We start from the raw sequence: 24347 nt of genomic DNA, 5'->3' as shown, positions 1-24347 counted from the left end.
GAGGGGCCACGGCGGTTGCGGAGTAGTTACCCGGGTGCCATTTCAGGGCCAGCTTCCGATAGGCCTTCTTGAGCTCCTCCTCGCTGGCGTCGCGCCGCACCCCCAGCGCCTCGTAGTGACACTCCATCGCCCGGCCGGGCGGGGGGCTCAGGCCGGGGCCCGGGGCGGGGCCGGTGCCCGGGCCCGGGCCGAAGTGGTGGTGGTGGCGCTGGTGGTCCTCTCCTGTGGCAGGAGCCCGGCGCCCGCACCGGGCCAGCCAGCGAGCTCGGCGGCAGGGACGGCGGCACGGGGCGACGGCGGCGCGCGGCGGCGAAAGGCGGCGCCGGTTGCGGCACGCGGGAGCGCGGAGGGGGCGTTACCGGAGGCCGCGGCTCCGCATGGGCTGGGGGGAGGACCCTGTTCCGGAAATAGCCGCGCAGGAGGGAGGCGGAGCCGCGGAGGGACGGAGGTGGGGCCTTAGGAGAACGGAGGCGGGGCCACGGTGGGTGTTATTGTGAGGGACACAGAGGGCAGTCAGAGTGACACCAACTTGACAGCCGACCTGAGAGCTAAGATAGGAGTCTCATGGGATGATATTCTGGAAAACATCTTGTGGTTCTTTAACGTGAGCCCCGCTTTTACAGATGAGGACGACACTCAGGCAAGTGGTTTGCTCAAGCCTCCCCAACCAATCAGTGGCAGGATTCGGTTGGATCGAATCCAGGTTTTTTTAACTCTTCAGATATCTTCGGTTACCACTTAATGAGGTCTCTAATATTGCTTGTCCTGACCAATGTGCAAGAGAAATACGAGTAGATGACTTAAACTGAAACAATTTAAGAGGAAGCATCAACACGTTTTGAAGTAACAGTACTACATGTTTTACCACCAATGTGAATGAAATTGTGCTGGTCCACCCATCCATCACTCTTTAATCCTAACTTTTTGGCCTCTAAACCTACATTTCCAAGATTGGTTTACTTTAAGAATGAAGTTAAGGGAATTCCCTGACAGTCCAGTGGTTAGGACATGGCGCTTTCACTACCAAGGGCCGGGTTCCATCCTGATCAGGGGAACTAAGATCCCACAAGACCAGCGGGCCGCCAAAAAAACCAAAAAATGCAGTTAAGAGATAGTATTTAACCAATAGGTTTTGGTTGATCTAACTGATACACTGTATTATGGGATGTAAGATCTGAACAACTGTTCCAAGCAATTTGATAAGGTGTCAAAATACTATCCTAATTGTCGTTAAGATGCCTCAGTATAGGGCTTCCCTGGTGGCACAGTAGTTAAGAGTCCTCCTACCAACGCAGGGAACACAGGTTCGAGCCCTGATCCAGGAAGATCCCACATGCCGTGGAGCAACTAAGCCCGTGTGCCACAACTGCTGAGCCTGTGCTCTGCAACAAGAGAAGCCACCGCAGTGAGAAGCCCACGCACCACAATGAAGAGTAGCCCCCACTCATTGCAACTAGAGAAAGCCCGCACACAGCAACAAAGACCCAACACAGCCAAAAATAAATAAATAAAATTTTAAAAGAAATCCATCAGTACACCAGAATATTTCACTGTAATGTGGAATGTTTACATATATCAGCTGTTAGATGTAGGTTGTCTTTGTCAACCACGTACGGTTAGAGAGAAGGGCTGGCTCTGTTGCTAACAAATATCTATTGTACAGGGTTGGGTATCCAAAGTTTAGGAAGCTGTCCCTTTCTTCCTTAATACCCTGCCCCCTGCACAATCAAAACCAACCAACTCTAAACCTCATCAAGTTTCTAGGCACAACACTGTCCAACCCACTACTCAAAATTCATACTTGCCTCTTTTCCAAAGAAGGAATATACTATATGGTCTTGGATTGTAAATTGGTAATAGGTAGGGATTGAGAAGTTTGAGTGCAATGAAAAACAGGACCTTTCCCCATCTGAGAATGGAATTAGGGGAGGGGGGGTTGGACAATAAGTGAAAAAACAAAGTACTTTTTTCTTCCTCCAACTCCATCTGGTTTTGCTACCTCTTTTTTTCCTCCTGAGGGAAAAAGGGATCTATTTTTACTTATAACATTGTATCAAAATTTAATTACACTGCATATAAATTTCAGTCTAAAGAAAGATCTTCACTAAACAGGCTGACTTCTAAATGAACATGGACTTGGGAGATGACGAATTCTCATTCAAATTAGTTATCCATATAAATGATTATGAAAGGGAAATATACAGCTAATTTTCAGCCTATATTCTGTTGCTTAAATAAAGGCCTTTTTTCCCCTGCACTTAACCAGATTTGCCTTTCATTAGCCATATACAAGTATTGAATATTTCAAGTGAACCTCTGACTTGAATTACTTAAATTTCAAGGTTAAGTAGCTTAACTTATACCATTTCAAGATAAAGTAGCCTAATTATACACTCAAGAAGGCCTTTCTTAGCAGAAAATTAGGAAAAAGTGAAATGGAAAAACTGATCATTCTGCCTACACAGATCTAAAATAAAGACAAAATCAAAACCCAAGTGACAAACTAGGAAAGATGCCTAGAAAAACCTCACTATACAAAAGAGCCCTTACAAATTCATGTAACTACCACACAAAAGACCAGTCACAAAAGAAAACCCAGTACATAGCCAAAACACAGTATTCATTTTTTTACCTATCAAATTGACAAAGATTATCTCAGCAAGGGTGTAAGGAAATGAACACTAACCTCTGGTGAGGTACAATATTTATGGGAACAGGTTCATAATTTTTGACCAGAGTTCTTATAGGAAACCACAAATATTGTACAAAATACCTATAGAAAGTTTGCTGCAAGCACCTATACCAGAAAAAGATAAAATTGAATACTCAAATATCCAACAAGGGACTGCTTAGATAGGTGTGACAGAGTGGAATACTATGGAATTACTAATCACGCTGCAGAAAAAGACAGGAGAAAATGATTAGCATGAAATTAGTGGGTGACAAAACACCACATGCATGACCCCTATCCCTGGCCACTTGCACACAGAATCTTGTCTTTCCATCACTAATCGACTTCCAGGGTAGTAAGCCCAGTGCTCTCTTTACTTCAAGTAAAGTTCTTTCTTAACAGGAGAAATTCAAATCTTCTGGTGCCCTCTTAACAACTGTCCCGTTTTTCTTTCTTTTACTGTTAATTTGATAAGTAATTTACAGGCATTGCTTCTAAATTAAATTTGTAATCTACAAAAAGCTTTCAACACATATAAACTCATTTGATTTTCAAAACCTTTGTTTTTGTTTTGTTTTTTTTGCGGTATGTGGGCCTCTCACAGCTGTGGCCTCTCCCGTTGCGGAGCACAGGCTCCGGACGCGCAGGCTCAGCAGCCATGGCTCACAGGCCCAGCCGCTCTGCGGCATGTGGGACCTTCCCGGACCAGGGCACGAACCCGTGCCCCCTGCATCGGCAGGTGGACTCTCAACCACTGCACCACCAGGGAAGCCCAAAACCTAAGTATTTTTAGCATACATTTTCAAGAAAAGAAAACAAGATGAGAGGTTGGCTTTTCCGGGGCCTCACTGATTTGTGACTCAGGGACTCAAACCTCAGTAAGATGTTTTCCCTTCTAGCAGTCTACCCCAACTTTACCATCTGAAACTATGCTCTCAAAGTGCCTAATGCTCTTTTACATGTAATACTGATCCAATAAATCTGTTTGAATTTCAGCTTTGCTAAACTCAAAATTTTAATCCAAGAGAGCAGGCCTAAACCTTAATTGTGCTAAGTTTTTAATAATACAAACAAGCTTTGAAAAGAAAAACAGAAATTAAGTGATGAGTTCTGGTGATATTTTATTTAGAAAAAAATAGGACCCGCCCCCCCGAAGCCATAAAATCTTAATTTTTCTCTTTTAAATGTCACACTAATTAGATATAAGGTTGTCCCGAATAATAAAAGTATTTTTACACATTGAACATAAAATAAATATAAAACAAATGAGAACAAATTAGTTATCCATTGATTCATTTTGCATTCCCACTGTTCATTTTCTGTTTCATTTTCCTTTGCCTTTTATAAATCCTTTTCTTTCTTGCTTTCAAATCGACTTTTGGCTCTGGTTTTACCCACTGTATTTCTATCGGCTTTTCCTCAGCTGGTATAACAAAAACATCTGCAGTGGGATCATGGGGAAGAATAGTCTTTGGTTCTTTCTTTCTCAGCTTCTGCACGTCTTTCACTTGCTGTTTCTCTCTGTATTTTGCAGCTGTGATGGATCTTATGACACGCCGATGCTAGAAACAAAAAAATATTAAAGGTGCTTTTGAAATAAAAATAAACATTTTATACACGGCAAAGACATTAACTTATGAACCCTACTTCCCTTCACCCTGTGTCATCAAAAAAAAAAGCAATTTGTAAGACTGTACGCAGCAAAAACCAAATTCAGTTTCACAGTTAACACAACAGTTACTTGACAGAATTATTTTGGCCCAAGAGTTCTGGGACATAAAGGACCACTGAACAAAAACAGCTTACCATGTTTGGTGACTGGTAGTGAGGATTTTCATACAAAGTTGGTCCTCCAAAACTTCCCTGGAAAATCTTTATGAGATTTAAGACAAAACGGGGTCCTATTTCTACAAGAGCAGCATCTTCCTCTATGATCTTTAATAAAAAGGAAACATTTCATTTTGGTTTGGATATACTACTCCTAAAATGTATACAGGCTATATCCTCATTACAAATGTGCCTAAAAGAACTGATAACCAATGAAGTTAAGGTGGAAGTGAAACTTGGCAAGTGCCAAATCATCAATACTTTCTGAAATACATTACTGGTTACAGGTAGTTGTCATAGGAAAATATAAATGCTTTTTCAGTGTGTTTTTAAAATTGAGTCACTTCAATTTGGTCTGTATCTTGCTTCTCACAATGCGTGTCTTCTTGAAAAATTGTGGTTAAATGAATATTTAAAACTGCAACCATGGGCTTCCCTGGTGACACAGTGGTTGAGGGTCCGCCTGCCGATGCAGGGGACACGGGTTCATGCCCCAGTCTGGGAGGATCCCACATGCCATGGAGCGGCTGGGCCCGTGAGCCATGGCCGCTGAGCCTGCACGTCCAGAGCCTGTGCTTCGTAACGGGAGAGGCCACAACAGTGAGAGCCCGCGTACCGCAAAAAAAATAAATAAAAAATTTAAAAAAACTGCAACCATGATAACAGAATGGATTAAAGCACCCTATGCGGCACCCTTTCAAAATTTAAATCAACCCCTAAATTGTTTTTATAAATTTAATTCAAATTAGATTAAAAGGTAGATAAAAAGACGTTGGCAGAATTTATTTTTGAATGGTTACTGACTGTGGAATTAAGAGACAACTCCTGAACTACAAATATCACTATAGTTGGTTAAGGTATGCCTGCCCTCAGGGGTTAAGAAGGGGTATGTTTAACTCACACTGCAAAGTATCCAATATAACAAAAACATGCAGAAAAGAGCCCAGTTTACTTCATAAGCCGTCTGAAATTTTGCCTTGCTGCTCTCTTCCACCTCTCCACAGATTTCCAGAATCACCTCTCCTCCTGGATGAATCACTGTATGACTCATCTAATAGTTCTCATTGAATGCTTTCTACAGGGGTTATGTTTTTCAAAGTCTTAAACCCCACCTCACCCCTGGTAGATTCTAACGTCTTGGAAGAGAAACTTATATTTTACTCAATATATAGTGGCTTGTTAGAAAATCCATACACCATATTAGCTGATAACCATGAATCTAAAAAAAATCCATACACCATATTAGCTGATAGCCATGAACCTAAGTTATGAGATAAAGGTTATTTACTACAAGTCTGTGGGGAAAAGAAAGCGATGTAAACGAAAAGAAAAGAATTTATCATTTGCATTTTCCATGTCTATAAAAACAATATATCCTAATTTATTTCAAAGTATAATTAAAAGTTAATTAAAGCTAACCTGAAAGTTCCGAAACCATATCCTATTATCCAAAATAGTGAACGTAAACACATGGTCCACAAATGGTTGACTTTTGGGATGATACCGTGGTGTACTAAAGATCTAGTGGGAAAAAGGACACATTAGTTCTGTATTCTATGACATACCATGTGTGCTTCAGATAGCTAAGTTAAAAGGAAGACACTCATTTAGAATATTTTACTAAAAATAGTTTCTAGTAAAGATATTTACCTGAATTAAGAGTTCTTTTAACAAAGCAAAATGTGGTAATTCATCAAAAGCCTATAAAAAATAGAGTGAACATATTACTTGACAACATTAGTTTTGTTTAAAATTGTTTGTGTTTTTATATTAACTAAACTGAATTATACAACTATATCCACCAAAAAACAACCATGCACAGTAAGAAAATTAGATCTCATACACTAAATGAGAAACTTACAGGATCAAAAGACAAGAGGGGCCGAGAACCTTTCAAACAGTTTCCAGTCATCTTTAGCTCAGCTAGGGTATGAACTAGAAAAATTACATCAGCAACAAAAATAGTTATAACTTTGGCACGATTATCCCAAAAGATTATTTTCAATTTTCTCACAAAAACTTAAATTGAGTCAACTTACTATTTTGAACAAGGAATTTAACAGATGGTCCATGAGGTGAATTTGAAAGCCTAAAAAATATAAAAGCTTTTTCAACTAATTAAAATTTAGAACGTAGTAAAAGCTTACTACCAATTCAGTTTAAAAGACACCAAAATGTGCTAATAATATTCACATATTCTCTAATCTTATTTAATACATTCTCTTACCACATATAGAGATCTTGTTTTTTCTTAGCTTCAAAATAGATACATTTATTGCAGTTTTTCATTTCACAAACCTAAACAGGGCAAAGTATAGAAAAATGAAGTGGATAATAAAAATAAGATCTAAAGTAATTCAATGCAATGAATATTTAGATGCCTTCAAAAATACTTAAGCAGGTTAATAGGCTACAAAGGTCTAAATCGAGGTAAATTTATTCATGGAAACGTTTAAAGTTCCTCTTAGGTGTTCTGTCCAAGGTACACTGTGCTCTGCCCACCTCTTTGGTGGAAGCAGCTACTCTTTCTGGCCTAGCATTTTTACTGGCCTCCCTTGGGGAACCTCTTCTTCTGACCATGGTCCTGTGTACAAACTACAAAGATTTAAAACAAATGCCCCAGGGATAAAGCACATGACAATTAGCCTCACCAACTGTAGAAAAATACAGTCCTTACAGAACCAAAAACATCCTTTATAATGGTTACTTTGATTTTTAACTCTCTAGCTTTTCGATTTTAAGCTCAAGAAATTTGTTTTTTCTTCCTCATCTGTACTACCATTCTGTGATTTGGTTCTGTAAAATCACTAAGGAGCTGGTGAAAGGCAAGTATACAAAACCCATTTCAAGCTGAATTAAACTTCAACATCTTAAGGATTTACAAAGTCACAATTGAGAAATATACAAAAGGAATGAAGTCCTATATTATTGTAGTGTTCATAAACTAATACATATACACTACCTGAGGCTTAAAGAATTCTTCAGTCCAATGCTTTTGTTCCTTACTGGTCTTACAATAAACACATCTACACACTAAGTTGTGAGCTTTAGTTGCTGGCAACCCATATCCTGTTTATTTCTCCTATCTTCACTTGAAATTATACTACTTGTTTACGGCCTGTCTCCTCCATTAGAATGTAAGCCCCATGATGATAGGGGCGTTTTTTTAAACACAGTTTCTATAATGCCATGATAGAGCAGCACTTCAAAAATTTGTGCTAAATAAATAACAGAGGCATTTCTAATAGCTAAAGAGAGTTATCTTAAAACAATTCTAAGTTTTAAAAGAAAATCTGCTCTAAAAACGCAAGTTTACTCAACAATACTTTGAAAATTTAACATATTACTAGTTTGTAATATCTTAAGAGCAAATATCACATGCACCGCTTTTAAAACTGGCAAAAAAATTTTCAATGAGTTTTAAAAAATATTTAAAAAAAAAAATATTTAATGGGCTTTTTATTTACATTGATAATTTTTATGAGTACCTACTATGAATTTAGCACTGTACTAAACATAATGAGAAAAAAAAAAAAGAATGATTTAATCCTTGTCCTCAGGAAATTTCAGTATGCTTGTTGAGAGAAGACAAATATAAGAATGATCAAGAAATTATATACTGAAGCACTAAACTGTGTGAAATAGACAATGAGTACTATAAAAATTTAAAAGGCAGATAAAGTTCATAAAATTTGCATATCTTATACAAAACAACTTAAAAGTCACTGAATAACTGACTTATTTTCTAAATGAACTATTTCTAGTGTTCCAAATATTGTGTTCCTAAATACAATGTTGCTAGAATATTTTACTTTAATTAATTTCTAAAATTACCTCGTTAATCACAAATAACTTATCTTTACGATCCATTTTAGTATCTATAAAAAGAAAAAAGGTTAAGTAAACAAAAAATTTCAAAGCTACTTCAATCAAATCACACATACTTTCTAGGAAATTAAATATTAAGTATTTTTATAATCTTCAGTTTAAATGAGATTTTATTAATCTTCAAAATGATTAGACCTGAAAACACATGACCTCTTTAAAAATCTTGTTCTTTTGAAATGTAAACAAGAGTGATTAAAAATAGTCCTCAAGAATTATAAAGCTCTAAGCAGTGTCTCTTACTTGTGTACAGACATACCTCAGAGATGCTGCCGGTTCAGTTCCAGACTACCGTAACAAAGCGAATATCGCAATAAAGCGAGTCACACAAATTTTTTTGGTTTCCCAGTGCATATAAATGTTACGTTTATACCATACTGTAGTCTGTTAAGTGTACAATAACATTATGTCTAAAAGAACAATGTACATACCTTAATTTAAAAATATTTTAGTGCTAAAAAATGCTAACAATGAAAAAAGTTTGAAATATTCCAAGAATTACCAAAATGTGACACAGACACAAAGTTAGCAAATAAATGCCACTGAAAAAATGGCACCAAGAAACTCGCTCGACGCAGGGTTGCCACAAACCTTCAAATGGGGGAAAAATTGCAATAAAGCAAAGCGCAATAAAAAGAGGTATGCCTGAATTCTATGAATCCCTTTCAAAAATGGGAAAATTCTCACAAACCACATTTAGAGCTCATAAATTAAAATTCTCTCATTAGTTTCAGAGACCTGAAGATGTAACAGCAGACCTCAGTTTGAGAAACACTGGTCTAAAGAACTAAGTTATTACCTAGAATTGAAACCAAAAGCACCTCCCAACACAAGCACAAAAACACCTGCATGAGGGCGCTATCACAGTTATAAACCCCAAACTAGATGTTCTTCACTTGCCTGTAAGATAACCCCATTACTAAAAAGAAAAGCTTGGCACTTAGGAGCAGACTGAGTCCCAACTTGAAGGTGCTTGAAATCCTACTCCTGGCCCATTAAGTTTTTTAATAAAAAGTTATTTTAAATACAGAAAGCAATACATGGCAGTCCCAAATCATTTAGAAGGACAAACCAGCTCATGACCTCTGAGAACATTACACTGAAGGCATTCCTGGACCTTTAAGAAATGTTTTGCTAGTTGGGATCTGTTTAAGAAAGGAAAGAGAATGTTTAATGAATTTTGCAAAGAATTTCTAACAAAATATTAATTGGAAAAATCTTGGCACTGAACAGATACACTTCTGAGAAGTCATGGTTCTTTACCTGACATGCTGAACGAACAAAGTGTGACTCAAAGTGAAAACATATAAACAGGCAAGTTTACAAATACAAAATTTTAAAGTATATGATATAAAGGTACCTGCTTTAGAATGAGGCATCAACATTCTCAAGTCTTGCATTAAATGTCTTGTTCTGAAATTTATTCCTCTAGAAGAAAAGATGAGAATCCGTTCCTTATTTTTCCACTTGCCCTAAAGAAAAAAAAGTGAGATGAATTTTAACATTTCATAATGAGTCTACCTTGTTTGTTTGTTTACAGATAAAGCTTCCAAGTAGCAAGCCAAACAATCCTGACCTTGACCTTTAATTCAGAATCTCTGTAGCACTGACCCCAGCTGCTACCCAGAAATCTCCTTGGCTTCCCTTCTTTTTGTTTTTTTTCTTCAATCTCTCCAATTCCTCCTCCTGACTCTAAAGATCCTTTCTTAGCCCTTTTTTATTTCTGATCTCTCCAGGACAGAGTTCTCATAATCATTCTCACAGCTTTGATTGTCAACTAACTCTACAGAAAGGTAAGGAACTCTTTCTAGCCCTAATAATCCAAGTATTTGGCTTACTTCAAATTCAACTCTAGAATACCAACCCTCAAAATCCGGTAAATTTCTTTGCTATTTATTTTTCTGATGATGTCACCATCATTTCAGTCCCCCACACTTTGACTCTTCCATTTGCCCTTGTTCTCTCATATCATAAGCACTAGTAAATGCTATCAATCTCTCTTTGCAACAACTTAGTCCTCTCCTAGTGATACTGCCTTCAAGTTTCAGATTCTTAATCTCAGATCAACTGCAAATCTTCTAAATGCTGGTCTTTCCAGCCAGAAGCTCCTCCAACAGACAAGGCAGACTACCGCCTACATGCTCCAATCACATCTTTACCTTCCAGGGTTTTCTAAACAAAGTCCAAAATGATACAGCTTTAATACTGGACTCTAAAATACACCTATATTTCTACCTTACTATTGCCCCAAATAAACCCTACACTTTAGCCAATTTGGCTGTACTTTTTAAACTGTCAGCATTTCGTCCACTTCAACACCTTGGATTAGTTTTTTTCTCTCTCTTGCTCTCTCCCTCTTATGTTGTTCCCTCTCATTTTTGAATATCGGAATTTTGCCCTTACCTTGGGATCCAGCTCAAAGGTTAAATCCTTCATGATCCCTTTCCTGGTTATCCTAAAGTAATCTTTATCTCTTGCACTTCAGTAATATTTTTTATATTGTGACTCAGATCATAGCTACTATCATATTTCTTTCTAGCTCCTAAAGTGAAGAGTGAGAACACTAACATTTACAGAAAATCTACAAGTTCAGCTTATTCTTCACAAAAAGTAAATCACATTTTCTTGCTCTTAATTTACAGGTGAGTGAAGAGTTCAAAACGTCCCTGATAATTAATATCAGGGCTAGAATTCAAGCTCATCTTTCATTACTAAAAGCTAACTCCTTTCCCAGTGCTTGCCACTCCACCACAAAGGGTCATTGATCTATCACTCACTACGTGGTAGACAGAGGTTTACGCTAAGTTTGGGAGCGGGGGAGACAGAAATTAATAAATCAAACACAATTCTTGTCTCCACAGTATCTGATCTAGCTTACGGAGCCCTCAGTTGACTGAAAGTTGAGTCCAACAACTTGTGTTCACCTTCTTTTGAATAAAAACCATCAACTCATATGAGTTCTTAGTTTTCTTCTAAACTCCAACATGTTAGGAGGAAGTAGTCATGTTCTAGTTTTGCAATCCCAAAGCAGGGGAAACCTAACTTCTTACGTGCCTGCCACGTTAAAACTTTGTCGAATATACATAAAGGTCATACTATCTACTCCAGTTTTCGTTACCCCTTTAGAGTTAAAGATCAAACAAGTCAAAATCATAATCCCAAAGGAGAGCAACTTTTAAACGACCACATAACAAGCTTCAGGATCCCTAACTGACTGCAGCTCAATATGGCGGAATGTGGAATTCTGGAAGGTATTCACTGGAATTCATCACTGGGAGGGATATACTCGAGAGCGAGGAACAACTTTAGGGAAAAAGTACTATCCTTCAACGACAACAAAAAATGGAGTAACTGAAGACCAAACACTGTAACTGAGTCCCCGTAAGTCGCTTCCTGTGAGCCGGGTAAGAGCTCAGAAGTCGGCCCTGTTGCTCAGCCCGCAGCCTCCGAGACTGCAGCCACGTGCACGAGGGTTAAATGTAAACGCTGTAGGGGGTCCCGCCGGGACACACGGGACCGAGCTCCCGAAACACCCCTGCAACTCGGAAACCCGCAGAGCCATCATGTGGTAACCAATCCCAACGAAGGCGCGTGAAACCACGGCCGTAGACCCTCCCCTACCTTGCAAACCGGGCCTGGGATACGATCTCTCTCTGCCTCCGCCGCCTCCTCTGCTACGTCGCTCGGCTTAGCAGGCGTCTTAGCATCTTTTTCGTTTCTTTTTAGCTTTTTCGCCTGAAACGCCGGGCCTCCACGCCGTTTCCTCTTGGCCACCGCCATCTTGCTCCCCGCCTTCACTCTGGGCCTTTCTTCCGGCTCGGCCGCTCCCTCCGCTTTCCCATCTCTATGGTCCCGAGGCTCAGCCTCGGCCGTCCTCCTCCTGCTCTATGGTGCCTCCTTCCCGTCTCTATGGTACGGCTCGCTCGGCTCTCTAGGCCTCGTATATCTCTGTGGTGACGGTGGCCGAGCTGGCCGAGCCATCTGAAAAGAGTGGCGGGAGCCTCTCCACTTCTTCCCCGGTTTTCCGGGAGCTGCGTCCTGGCCCGGTGCAAAGGTAAGGTTTGGGTGCTCGGGATCCCGAGACTAGTAAGCGGGTGCCGTGGGCTGGTGAGCCGCGCTGTCTAGGACTCTTCGAGGACCTTCCGAGGACTCAAGCCCGCCCCTCTATCGCCTGTTCTGTTAGGAGTAAGGTTGGAGGTGCGGGACCTCTCAAAACCGACCCTGGGGATACGTAGCCCCAGTTTGGTTGAAGCTGGCCCCGAATGACCGTGTTAGTTGGCGTATTTTTATCCTTCGTAACTTTTCATGTGTTACTGTCTCCTTAGTAAGGACGACGAAACCGTAGCTTACAGACAGTAATTTCCCCCCAAGTTAGAAACAGTTAAGCGGCAGAGAGGTGGGGTTCAATCCCTGCTCCGCCGAGTTCAACGTCTAGACCTCTTACACTCAGCTCAGCGCCGGTTGAAATCGCCGGCCTCGTCAGCACTGACGCGGAGTTTTATCTGTCGCATCTCCTCAGGTGTTTTGTGACCCCGCGGGAGCGGGTGTTGGCACCTGGAGCATCCCTCGGGGCCGAATGCGTCGTGGACCATGCCCCTCCTAACCCAGCAGATCCCAGATGAGAATGATTACAGCTTAGTGGCTAGCCTTGACAACGTCAGGAATCTCTCCACTATCTTGAAGGCCATTCATTTCCGAGAACATGCCACGTGTTTCGCTACTAAAAATGGAATCAAGGTTACAGTGGAAAACGCAAAGTGTGTGCAAGCAAATGCTTTTATTCAGGTATGGAAGTAGGCACCTTTAAGCCTGTGACATTTGATATTCTTCACCCAGCTCACTGAATTCCGAGGGTCTTAATAGACATCATTTCAGTTAGAGAACAAAATATCATTATTTGAATTATTTTTCTCTTCTGGTAACAAATTCTTTCCCCATCGTGTTTTACAGAGATAATGGTTAATAATAATAATGTCTGAAATATATTAAGCTAAACTATAGGCGAGCACTTTTCTGAGTGTTTTATATGCTGCCAACAGTCCTGCAGCTGGCAAGTGGCATAGTTGGGATGAGAACCCAGAACATTTGTTTCCGTAGTATATGCTCTTTTGCACTACCTTCCTATTGTTAATTTTTTTTCTTGTAGTGGTTATATCTATTTGTTCTTACAAAGTAATATTTTATGGTTCAGATAGGATTTCAGATTTACTTCAGCATTTTTTTTAGAACACCTAAGTGCACAGTATGACCTCAGGTACAGAGGGATAAATAAGACATGGTTCCTGTTCTCAAAAGAAATTGAAAACCAGTATCACTCGTGCGGTGTCTAATTGGCTGTTTTCCAAATGACCTTCGCCAAACTGATGGGCACAAAATGGAGACAAGGGAGAGTCATGTGGAGGATAGTTTAGCTCCAAGAAGCTAGATGAAGGACCTTTCATAAAGTTTCGCACGGGACTGAAATCAGTTACACCTTCAACTGTTGAGTAGCAGTATTCTAATGGATCACAATTGAAAAAGTTTAAGATGTTTTGATTGATAATCAGATATTATTTTCATGGGGTTAGCACAATATTGTTATTTTAAAAACATATAAAGTGAAATCTAGAACCTTATATGTGAGTTTTCATTCTTTAATATATATACATTTTCACATTTACTTTTTTTCATAGGCTGGAATATTTCAAGAGTTTAGAGTTCAAGAAGAGTCTGTTACTTTTCGAATTAATTTAAACATCCTTTTAGACTGTTTATCTATTTTTGGATCAAGCCCTATGCCAGGTGAACTATTTTATTATCATTATAACAACATAAAAGAATTATATAGAATGCTCAGAAAAATACAGGCAAAGTTATTAGAATATAAGTAATATAAACATTTGTTTAGAAAATTAATTGCCAATTTATTTTTCATTTGCCACAATCATGGATTCTGATTTTTCACAGTGTTAATAGAAAGTATGCTTACGGTTCTTTTCATATTTGCAAAAATATTTACATTCATCTTTTTTTAATTTATGAAGATTTTAGGATTTTAAATTTGAACTAATCAAAAGAAGACTTTGAACATGTCTTAAATATCTTTAACATTGAGAAATATGTTTTAATTACTTCTTTTTTCTAACTTGTCTAGAATTACAGTTAGTGGCAGAAAAAATAGATACCAATTGTCCTGACTCCCAGTTTACTGTGTTCGAAATTTGCTTTTTTTCTTTAATCCCTGTTTATAAATTATGTTTATTTTCTTAAATGCTTTCCTTTAAAATATTTATGTATTTTTAGGAATAGTGAATTTGGTTGCTCTAGATATAAAACAACAAGGAATCCCTAGAAGAATGATTCTTTATTTTATAGGAAAGGAATCTGGATATTTGCTAGGGAAAATTCAGTTATGGTCTTCTAGAAAATATATTTTAATTTTGTAATGACAATTCCATTATTATTGGAATTGGTTAAAATTATATTTTCTAATGCAGTGTTCCCCAGCTAGTTTTCCATAAAAGCATCTGCCTTCCCCCATTCCTCACCCAGTTCTCCACCCAGTAAGGAAAAGGAACTAGAGTGTCCTGTCATATTCCTCCTCCTCTCTAGTGGTTTGCACACGTAAAACCCTAACCACCAGTAACCATCCTTTTTCTCCCAGTTAGACCTTAAAATTTGAGGAAATGTAAAGACTATCTCCCAACAGAAAAAGTTGGAAGGGTCCTTATCACAGTGAATACACTGATGTTATAGTAAGACAATATCAAAGATATCCATCGTTGCACAAATTGAACGTTCACTAATAGCATAGCCTATTCCACAACAGTTATGACATGAAGTATTGGACCATATAGATTCTCCATCCTGAAGTTGTATATAATCAACTAACTATTTCTGAGGTGTTTTTTGGCAACCTGGAAAACGATTTCAAAGAGTTACATTACATTTTGTTCCCAATTTTTTACAGTTATTTTTGGAATTGTCTACAGACAGCTATCATCAGGGAAGATGTGATCCCTTCTTATAATGATATACATACATATATGCTAAAAATGGACAGGATAAGATATTCTTGAGGAGTTTTAGGCATCATTTGAGTAGAAGCTGAACCCAGAGCTCAAAAGCTAAGCCCCAAGTATGATTTGTTTCCATTGCAGGGACTTTAACTGCACTTAGGATGTGTTACCAAGGTTATGGTTACCCTTTGATGCTATTTCTGGAAGAAGGAGGAGTGGTGACAGTCTGTAAAATCAACACTCAGGAGCCCGAGGAGACTCTGGATTTTGATTTCTGCAGCACCAATGTCATTAATAAAATTATTCTGCAGTCAGAGGGACTCCGTGAAGCATTTTCCGAATTGGATATGACAAGTGAGGTCCTACAGATCACCATGTCTCCAGATAAACCTTATTTCAGGTACTTGAAAGCAGTACAGTTATAGTTAATGTAGTTTACTCCATCTCCCTACTTACACATTTGCTTAGGATGCAGAATTTTTATTATCCAGGTTACTAGAATTTTCAGAACTTTAGAGAGCTTTTACTCTTACTTCATACTTTTTTAGGTCAAGACACTAGGAAGACCCAGGAAGATTAACTCACTATTTAAAGCTTCATAGGTAGTGTTGGTTTCTAGAAGAGTAGTCCAGTCTCCTAGTTCATAACCTAGTGGTCTTTTCATTGCTGTACTACTTAACTGTTGTAGATAGGTTGCATCGTGAGGAAAATTGGGCTTAAACTTTTGGAAAAGGTGTTTGTAGTATACGGCATCTCTTTTTCTTTCAAGTTAGTACAGGATGCAAAAGGAAATAGGTGTTTTCTATACATGGTTCATTCACTAAGTATCTATTGATCACCTACTGTGTGCATATTTGCCTTATTAAGCACTACAGGAAGGAACAGCTTAAAATCAAGGTGACAAGGATATATGTGAAACAGCTCAGAGGGGACAAAATTACATGCCATTAAGTTCCAAAATAATAAATACTTAGGGAACCAGCACTTAGGCAGGAATGGTCAAGGTGAGCTTCCTAAGAGAGCGCAATTTTCATCAGGAATACAGTGTCAAAAACTATCAAGCTGCTTCCCATGTTTTGACCCAACAAATTATGAAATGGCCAAACTCTTTTCATGATTAGAATCAATTTAGAGAGAGAATTTAAATGTCTTCCCTTTTGAAATATTTCAGAATATTAAAGAGTAAAGGAGTTAAATACATATAGTATGAGAGGTGTAATTGTTCTTTTTGTATCTACTTTAGAAGAACTGCAGGCCTTTCTCATAGGTTAGGCAGTTAAAAATTTGGCTCAAGATTGGTTAAAATGTTAATCAAAATGGAAATCAGTGGAACCCTACTTAAGCAGTGATATGAATTAAAACTCCAGGCACTTAAACAGAGTATTCCAGAGGCTCCCCATCTAAATGATCTCTCAGCATGAGTAACTAGATGGATCATGATATCTTTCATCTCCCATATAGGAAATTATTTGATGGTGGGGAACTGGAAGTTGAAATATTTTTTTTTTGGATACGTTGAACTTGAGCCTGTGACACTAGGGAGTAGTTGGATATATAGATCTAGAGCTCAGGAGATCAGTCTAGACTGGAAATTTAGATTTGGGAACCATCAGCGTGGCTGGGCATGGACAACATAGCTGAGAGAAAGAGGTGACGTTAGAAGAGAGAAAAGGTGGATCCTGAGGAAAGCCAGCACCTAGGTCTTTATCGCTGTGCTCACATAGTGCTCATCCACATGTTAACGCCAAAGCAAATGATCAGTAAGTTCATGCAGATTAAGTAAACTGCTGATATTAGCAAGCAAAGAAAACCATAAAACAGCCTGAAGAACAGTCTGGGATACAGAAAAGCCCTAATTGCTTGGTGGGGCAGTAGAGACAGGGAACAGGACCCCAGGCTTGCAGCTGATGAAGATCAGGGTCTTCTGTCACTCCTCAGCTCTCTCCTGTTATATGGTTCTGATTTCAGGAGGAGGAAAGGACAATATCAGAGTAGAATTCGGGTAATGAAATTGAGGCAAACCCCTATGGATTCCTTTTGTGACTGGCTTTTTTCAAAGCCATTTATTAGTGGCTAGCTCTCCTGTACTCCCACAGCATCCTACAGGAATCTTTATTATGTACTTGTTATAGTGTCTTGTCACCAGGTGTTTACATACCTGTTTCACTCACGAGAATGAGCTTCTTAAGGGAGTGTTTTCTTATTTGGATCCTAATGTGGCTTATTGTTGGACCAATGAATAAATGAGTTGCTCATTTTCTACTATAGGTTATCTACTTTTGGGAATGCAGGAAGCTCCCACCTTGACTATCCCAAAGATTCTGATTTGATGGAATCATTTCACTGTAATCAGACCCAGGTCAACAGGTCAGTTCTTAATATAGAGGTTGCCATTGGTGATGAAGGTGAGGTTAAATACCACATTTCTATTAAATAATTTTTTTAAAACTTTCAATGTGTAGATAAAAGTATAGCATTAAGAAAAATAAATAGTAGGTTGCTGGGTTTACTTGGGGATTTTGGATTGCAATAGTGGATGAAATTTTTAAAATGAAGAGAAAATACTTGCAAATTGGACAAGTATTTGATTTTATTCTTATATTTGCTACTTGGTAGTTCTTGGTTAATTTTTGTCCTTTACTGGGAATTATGAGCACTGCTTTAAGTGTGTCCAAATAACAGCTTTTTATTTATTTTTCTACAGATACAAGATTTCTTTACTGAAACCCTCTACAAAGGCATTAGTCCTATCTTGTAAGGTATCTATTCGAACAGATAACCGAGGATTCCTCTCATTACAGTATATGATTAGAAATGAAGATGGACAAATATGTTTTGTGGAATATTACTGCTGTCCTGATGAAGAAGTTCCTGAATCTTAGTCTTAAGTATGGCAATCCACTGTGCTATTTATGTACACATTCATGATTGGTCATGTTCTCATTCTGAGTGTAGCACTCTCCGTGACTTCTTATTGGATTTTCTAAGGGAAGGAAGCATGGAAGAGATAGAAGCTAAGTCCCTGCCCCCAATAGTTGCTGTATATTTTATAAGTAATGTTTTCACGTAGTCACAGATTATCCAGTACTGGACTAGCCTGTGGTTCTGTCTTTTGAACTCATGGGAATCGTTAATGAGCCAAGATGAGTAAGTTTTATGTTTTATTCTACTTAAGCAGGACATTCCAAGAGTCTAAAAATTTAAAGTTTGGTGAAGCCATATCTGAAATGTTCTTTTATTTATTTACTGTTAGAAAAAGCAGTGGCATACGGGCATCGCTCCCTATTTGGAATTCTGGATAATCTGTCTTAAAGCAATGGTTCTCAGAGTGTTGTGCCTAGATCACCTGGAAACTTGTCAGTAACTCTGGGGGTGGGCCAGCAATCTGTAGCTTAATAAGCTTCCCACCAGGAGATTCTGACAAGTGCTCAAGTTTGAGAATCACTGTTTTAAAGGATACTTTTTTAAAAATAGTCTTTAATTGCATTGAAGTGACTGCTTTTAACTGTGATTTCTTCACAAATGTTCTGAAGTTTAGGCTTCGTCAGACAAGTCTGAATAATTATATGATTTATTTTTCAAGTGTACATTTTGAAGACATCTGTGAACAGGCTATAAAACAGTCTTCAGAGTTAACAGATTTTCATATTGTTCTGAAAACTGTTCAGTGTAGTAAGTACTTATTAGATACCTTCTATTTGCCTATAAGAGTTTCTCAATCAAACCAAGGTGTACAAAACCATTTATTAAGTGATTTTATACTTTCGTAGGTAGTTTTCAATGAAATAATTTTTGTGGTATGTAGGTTAAGAAAACATAACACTAAATTATGTAACTTGTTTTCTATTAGAAAAAGTATATAACTAAAATGAAGTTTCTGCACCATGTGACAACAGCTCAGTGTCTCTCAGTGGCCAGGCACTTTTGGCCTTTGGAGTGTTTCAGCAAAGCACTTCAGGGAAAAGCTCCTCCAGAACGTTATGTAGGCACTGCTTCCAGGCACGTGTACAGTTTGTGCAATTCTGGGTGTCTAGTCCAGGGTGAGTACCTGATAACTAATAAATCTTCCAGGCAATCTCAGGGTGCCCAGCTGGTACAAAAGAAGTTGGAGTTTTGTAAAGTATAGCATATGTTTGAGAAGGAAATGATTAAATCTACTAAATGTCCAAATATTTTTTTGTCTGGATAAACACAAAATCAAAACAAGTCTAAAACATAATTATGAAAATATTTAATCAGTAAACATTTCAAGGACTACAGTTTTCCTTTAAATTTAAAATAGGGCAGTTGTTTTTTCATTGGCATGTCTAGTACCTAGAACAGTACCTAGGATGCAATAATATTTGTTAGGTGAAAGAACCCCCACTTTCAGATTATTAGTCACTATTTAATTCCATTATTTCGGTTTGAATTTATTTTGACCTAATGTATTTTTTTCAAGTTGAGCCTATAAAGAATTTAAAACATGTATCGACTTAATAAGACTTTTTTGCACATTTAAGACTATTATTTTAGCCGCACGTACCTTGAGTTATTTAGAATTCAGAAACTAATGAATTTAATTTCTTTCTAAATCACCCTGACATCAAGGTGTGACTTAATAAAGAATTTTTTTTATGCGCACTCTATTTGTCTAGTTTAACTTTGTTCAAGTTCCTATGAAAGACCACTAGGGGGAGCACTTCCTCAGGCAAAGCAGGATGCTTTGGTGACTACAAATTCAGTTCATGTGTCACACACATATAGAAGACTGTAATCTTATTTTTAAGATTATCTTTGCCTGTTTGAAGTTTATCTCATATTCTTTCCAGTAAAATTGTGCTTACCAGGAATAGGTAGGTAATATTTTTTCCGTTTTTTAATTCATTTATTCCCTACTTGATGATGATGTGTTTCCACCTAGAATGAATGATTCAAAACAATAAAAATAAAATGATTTGTTAAATCTATTCTAATAAAAATAAGTCTTGTAACATAATCATTTTTACAAGAAGCCACAGAATTTCTGTGGTGCTATTGAGTAGTCCTGCTAAGAATTAGTTACAGTTGCTGAAAGGGCAGCATTTGGCGTTCCCTATAGCTTAGGGTGAGGGGTTTTCAGAACAGTGTAGACTCCCTTCTCCCCTTCCTGTCTTCACACTGCTGGCCCTTGTCCCCACGTGAAACAAAAGTTGTTGGGTCCTGAGAAATTAGGGAAATTGTATAGTATTTTCTCTTTTCCCAAGTATGTATTAGTAGCGTTTTTATCCACGTGTCAGGCTACATGCACCCCTGCACCAGGCAGTTGGCAGCTGTCCCGTGGGTTTCTCACTCCAGCAGTGGACAGCTCGTGCTCTAATCAGAAATGCCACAGGCGGCTGTTACACGTGTTTCTGGCATTCATATCTTAGTCATGGCCAGAAGTTTTGGTAATTAGCAGAGTAAATGTTTGAAGTAGGTTTCCTTTTGGAAATTAATAGCTCATTGATCAGTATAATAGCTGATAGTAGTGGCTCTCATTGGTAAAACTAGAGGTATTCAGGATATGTGAACTAAATTATTTCAGAGTAGTTCCCCATCCTTGCATGGAAAGGATACAAGAATCTAGTGGGGCCTGTAGCCTGTACCCTTAGGCCTGGTGTATAAGGCTTGACCCCCCTAAATGGTCTTACTTCCTGCCATTTTGTCCAAAGATTTCTGGTTGCTTGTTGCTGAATGGATTAGGACAATCCCATCTCTGGAATATTGTCAGGTTTGCCTTAAGTGGACCTTTCATGGAAGGTAGTGGGTAAACTGCTGAAACAGAGAAGTAAGGCTTCACTGAGCTTATGAAACAGGTTGCATAAACTCTTTGCATGCTTGCTAATGAACGTTTATTAAAATTTGTATGTGGGACAGTTGATCTGGGCTTGATTTTTTTTTCCTACCTTATCTACCTCAAATTTCAGTGGCCAGTAGCTAATTTAAAAGAATGTAAAAGTTGTACATGACCTTATCGACTGGGTCAGCTCGAAACATCGGGTGTTTGATTGGACTGTTACCCAGATTGCTGCTTCCCACTGAATGAGCTTAGAAAGTAGTTTAGTTCTCATCTACAGTCTGCCAAGAGTGAGACTTTGTAGTGAGTTGTGTTGTGTTGAACATTTCCAATGTGGTTTCTTAAGACTTAGGGATTTCACAAAATAGTAAAATTTTAAAACTTTTGGAACCAAAATAGGTGACAACTTTCTATTTTGTCAGATATGAGGATATTAAAACTATAACTACCATTCATTATTACTACCATTTCATAAAACATTTTAAAGTCAAAGTCTCAGAGAGTGGACAGTTAGCAATTTTACACTGTCAATAAAGAAAAACTGGAAATATGACAAATAATTTCAAATGAAACAAGAGGGTTACACCATAACATTTTATTTTACAGTGCTACACTTCGTGCTTTTGTTTTCTGGATATAGGTTTGTCAGTTTGGAGATGTTAAGACTTTGGGGTCTCACGAAATAGTAAAATTTTAAAAATTTTAGTGCCACCCAAAAACGGAGTCTGAATGGCCACTTCTTTCTGATAATTCGTTTTTATCACAGTTAATGTTGAAAATCCATTTTTAACTGGATATGTGAAAATGGAAGCAACTCTTCTGAGGCTGCCTTAGTCAATTCAGAGTATTCTGGGCAAGAACAGCAGCAGTCCCATCTCCAGACAGGGCTAAAATCTGCAGTGACCGACTAGGTGACCAGTTCATAAGCACTGCAGAGAAGGTCAATGGCATATAGGTGCTTTCAGCCAGGGCCGCAACCTGAGACCTCAGTCCTGAGTGCCAAGCGTAAAGCATTCTGGGAATCAGCTGAGGGAGAGTGGCTGCAGCCAGGAAGGAGAGGAAGCCTAGCAGTCCAAGGGCAAGCCACTGGATTAACTGGTGTGTGTGTGTACTCCTGCCACAGCAGAACACTGCTCACTGCTAATACCTTGGGTACTGGCTGATTATTAGGATGTACACACTGGACAAATGGCTGAAATGAAAATATACTTTCTTAAATGAAGAACCAAGATGTGGCTCTAGCAGCACTGAGTGAGTGATAGAGATGCTGTCAGAGACAAATTCGGATCCCCAAAGACACAGGTGTTTGAGCTCTATTAAATCAGCTCAGGTAACTGAGGAGCGATGAAAAGGGGAAAATAAAAGCTTTTTATAATATAAACTTGAATCTGACTTCTCCTTTGTCCCTGGGTATACAAAGGAATATGATTGGAGATTGCCTGTTTCCTAGATATACACTTGTTCAGGGGCTCAGGATTTTTTTTAACAACCTTGGTGAGCATTCCTTTCCTAAAACGAGCCTTTTTAATCCAGTTTGGTGGGGGCAGCATAGTGGGATGGAAAGAGTAATCATCTGTGATTCAGGAAGTCTGCTTTATAATCACCAGATTGACCTTGAACAAATCAATTTTTCGTATCCCTGGTTTTTTCATTTATAAGAATCAAAATGGCCTTTCTGACTTCAGTAAACCGGATCAGGCCAGTCTTTCAGAAGATCAAATATTTCCTCACAAAGCAGTTTTAATGACCTCAAACAGGTTATGGCTAAAAATTCTTACAAATGGTATATTTAAATGTTTGCCAATAAATTATAATACTTAGGTATTGCAGAATTTTCTTAAAAAGGACTGAAAAGAATGAAAGTAGAGTTAGAAAAAGGGAAATGGAAGGTAATATGAGTCCTAGTGACATGAAAAACTAACTTAAAGCATGTGTCTAAAGATTTCTTCTCCCAAGTTACAGGATCCTGGTTTCTAATGGCTCTTGGGTGCTTTACCTGTAATGCTAAGTGGATCTTTTTTTTCCCAGAGTCCTTTGTTCTGCTTTTGATCTGCCACTGCTCTCAGTGTTGGTAAATATATTTTGTGGTCCAGAATTTTTTTTATTAATGTTGGCTTTATTGTTGGCTATCTTGTGTAGAGGTTTTCTCTTTACTGTTAACAGAAGACCTAGAGGAAAGGAGAAAACCCTTTGTGCATTTTTCTTGGTTCTTGCCTTCTCTCCCTCCTGCTAGCACCAATCACTGCCTTATTGACCTAGAAGGCTGACCTCAGTCTGAGACAACTATTTCACCGTGTGACCATCCCCCTAAAATGCTGATTCTGCTAATAGGCCTCCAAAATGGTACTAGAGTCTTGGGTTTTCTCCCTAAAGAACAGGGAACCCTTTGCTTGATTCAGATGGCAGGTCAAGGATATCTAGGATACGTGGATTGCTTTTAATCACAGCTGAAAATTTTTATCAAATGTAGGGCCTTTTATAGTGTTCATGATTTTCAGGTGATTTCTTCTCCTGAGCACAGAGATTTACAGCCCGGAGGCACTGTAAATGCTAAAAAGAGGATCTTATATCCCCATTTCCAGCCATTAAGATTTCCATACTCCGTTTTCTTAATACTGGAGAAGTTGGGCAAGAGTTAGAAATAATCTGGTCCAAGGCTGATCCAGAAACCCGGTTTCTATTAAGTGTTCTTCAGTTACCTCCTATTTAGACCACAAGCCTGCAACAAGTGTGGTTTGCATAGCCCCTGTTTGAAAAATAAAAAAAAAAATTTGTTCCACAGAAATATCAGCTACAAAATTTTATGAGCAACTTGAGGTTTTTTTACATGTAAGTCGCACTGAAGACTGATTCATTCTCTACTACTGGACCATATAAGATACAGAAAGCTATCTGGCACTTTAACTTTCTTGTCAGTAAACCAAGAGATACTGTAATTCCAAATTTGAAGAAGAAATAGGCACCAATTAAGTCAGTTGCCCAGGGGTCTCATAAAATCAAGGGTCGGCAAAGATCAGAGAGGGATCTCTGCTAGGGACAGCAAGTTGAAAACAGCCTTGGGCCTAGTGCTCTCCCACCACAAGGTGGCACAATTCCCCTTGCCTGAAACCTTTGGTTACTGAAAGAACACTGACTTCCATAGTGTATATATCATCGTCTTTGCATATAA

General features: G+C 38.5%; 4 protein-coding genes across 9 annotated transcripts in view; 1 reads left to right on the top strand and 3 right to left on the bottom strand.

Annotated features, from left to right (window-relative positions):
• Nucleotides 1-285, bottom strand: part of DNAJC21 (DnaJ heat shock protein family (Hsp40) member C21) — a 35426-nt gene extending 35141 nt beyond the window's left edge. For all 5 annotated transcript variants that reach the window (XR_009539989.1, XR_009539988.1, XR_009539987.1 and 2 more), the window contains exon 1: nt 31-285. Coding sequence is in view for 2 of the 5 variants with exons in the window: in XM_060146953.1 (XP_060002936.1) it covers nt 31-127 (97 nt within the window). In the remaining 3 variants the exon portion in view is untranslated. The remainder of the gene's footprint in view (nt 1-30) is intronic.
• A 3490-nt stretch (nt 286-3775) lies between these two features.
• On the bottom strand, nt 3776-12203 carry BRIX1 (biogenesis of ribosomes BRX1). Its single transcript, XM_060146015.1, has 10 exons — nt 12005-12203; nt 9744-9855; nt 8333-8376; nt 6726-6796; nt 6538-6587; nt 6360-6433; nt 6149-6199; nt 5918-6019; nt 4478-4606; nt 3776-4233 (listed from the first exon to the last, which is right to left on the bottom strand). Exons 1-10 carry the CDS (start codon nt 12161-12163, stop codon nt 3964-3966), a joined length of 1062 nt encoding a protein of 353 aa, XP_060001998.1. The 5' UTR covers nt 12164-12203; the 3' UTR covers nt 3776-3963.
• A 104-nt stretch (nt 12204-12307) lies between these two features.
• RAD1 (RAD1 checkpoint DNA exonuclease) lies at nt 12308-21260 on the top strand. 2 transcript variants are annotated; one of them, XM_060146950.1, is made up of 6 exons: nt 12308-12437; nt 12903-13168; nt 14056-14164; nt 15523-15781; nt 17650-17748; nt 18086-21260. In XM_060146950.1, exons 2-6 carry the CDS (start codon nt 12974-12976, stop codon nt 18261-18263), a joined length of 840 nt encoding a protein of 279 aa, XP_060002933.1. In that variant the 5' UTR covers nt 12308-12437; nt 12903-12973; the 3' UTR covers nt 18264-21260. The 2 variants fall into 2 exon arrangements, with proteins under 2 accessions (XP_060002933.1, XP_060002934.1); XM_060146951.1 differs by having other exon boundaries at nt 17650-17786; nt 18086-18236.
• TTC23L (tetratricopeptide repeat domain 23 like) overlaps nt 21029-24347 on the bottom strand; it is a 60648-nt gene continuing 57329 nt past the window's right edge. The window contains 1 exon segment of the mRNA XM_060146290.1: nt 21029-21156. Within this exon segment, the coding sequence (XP_060002273.1) occupies nt 21029-21156 (128 nt within the window).

This window comes from Lagenorhynchus albirostris, chromosome 3, assembly GCF_949774975.1.
Source record: "Lagenorhynchus albirostris chromosome 3, mLagAlb1.1, whole genome shotgun sequence".
NCBI lineage: Eukaryota > Metazoa > Chordata > Mammalia > Artiodactyla > Delphinidae > Lagenorhynchus > Lagenorhynchus albirostris.
The sequence above is the reverse complement of the archived record's forward strand: the minus strand, read 5'-3'. Positions and strand labels throughout refer to the sequence as shown.

What these genes read in the sequence shown, in the direction of transcription:
- BRIX1 (XM_060146015.1), bottom strand. Translation starts at nt 12,163, where the DNA reads ATGGCGGTGGCCAAGAGGAAACGGCGTGGAGGCCCGGCGTTTCAGGCG. An exon ending in CCCTCTTGTCTTTTGATCCT is followed by an intron (nt 6,200 to 6,359) that starts GTAAGTTTCTCA and finishes TATTTTTTATAG; the next exon opens with GCTTTTGATGAATTACCACA. An exon ending in TAAAAGAACTCTTAATTCAG is followed by an intron (nt 6,020 to 6,148) that starts GTAAATATCTTT and finishes TTTTCCCACTAG; the next exon opens with ATCTTTAGTACACCACGGTA.
- RAD1 (XM_060146950.1), top strand. Translation starts at nt 12,974, where the DNA reads ATGCCCCTCCTAACCCAGCAGATCCCAGATGAGAATGATTACAGCTTA. An exon ending in TGGATCAAGCCCTATGCCAG is followed by an intron (nt 14,165 to 15,522) that starts GTGAACTATTTT and finishes TTTCCATTGCAG; the next exon opens with GGACTTTAACTGCACTTAGG. An exon ending in CCAGATAAACCTTATTTCAG is followed by an intron (nt 15,782 to 17,649) that starts GTACTTGAAAGC and finishes TTTCTACTATAG; the next exon opens with GTTATCTACTTTTGGGAATG.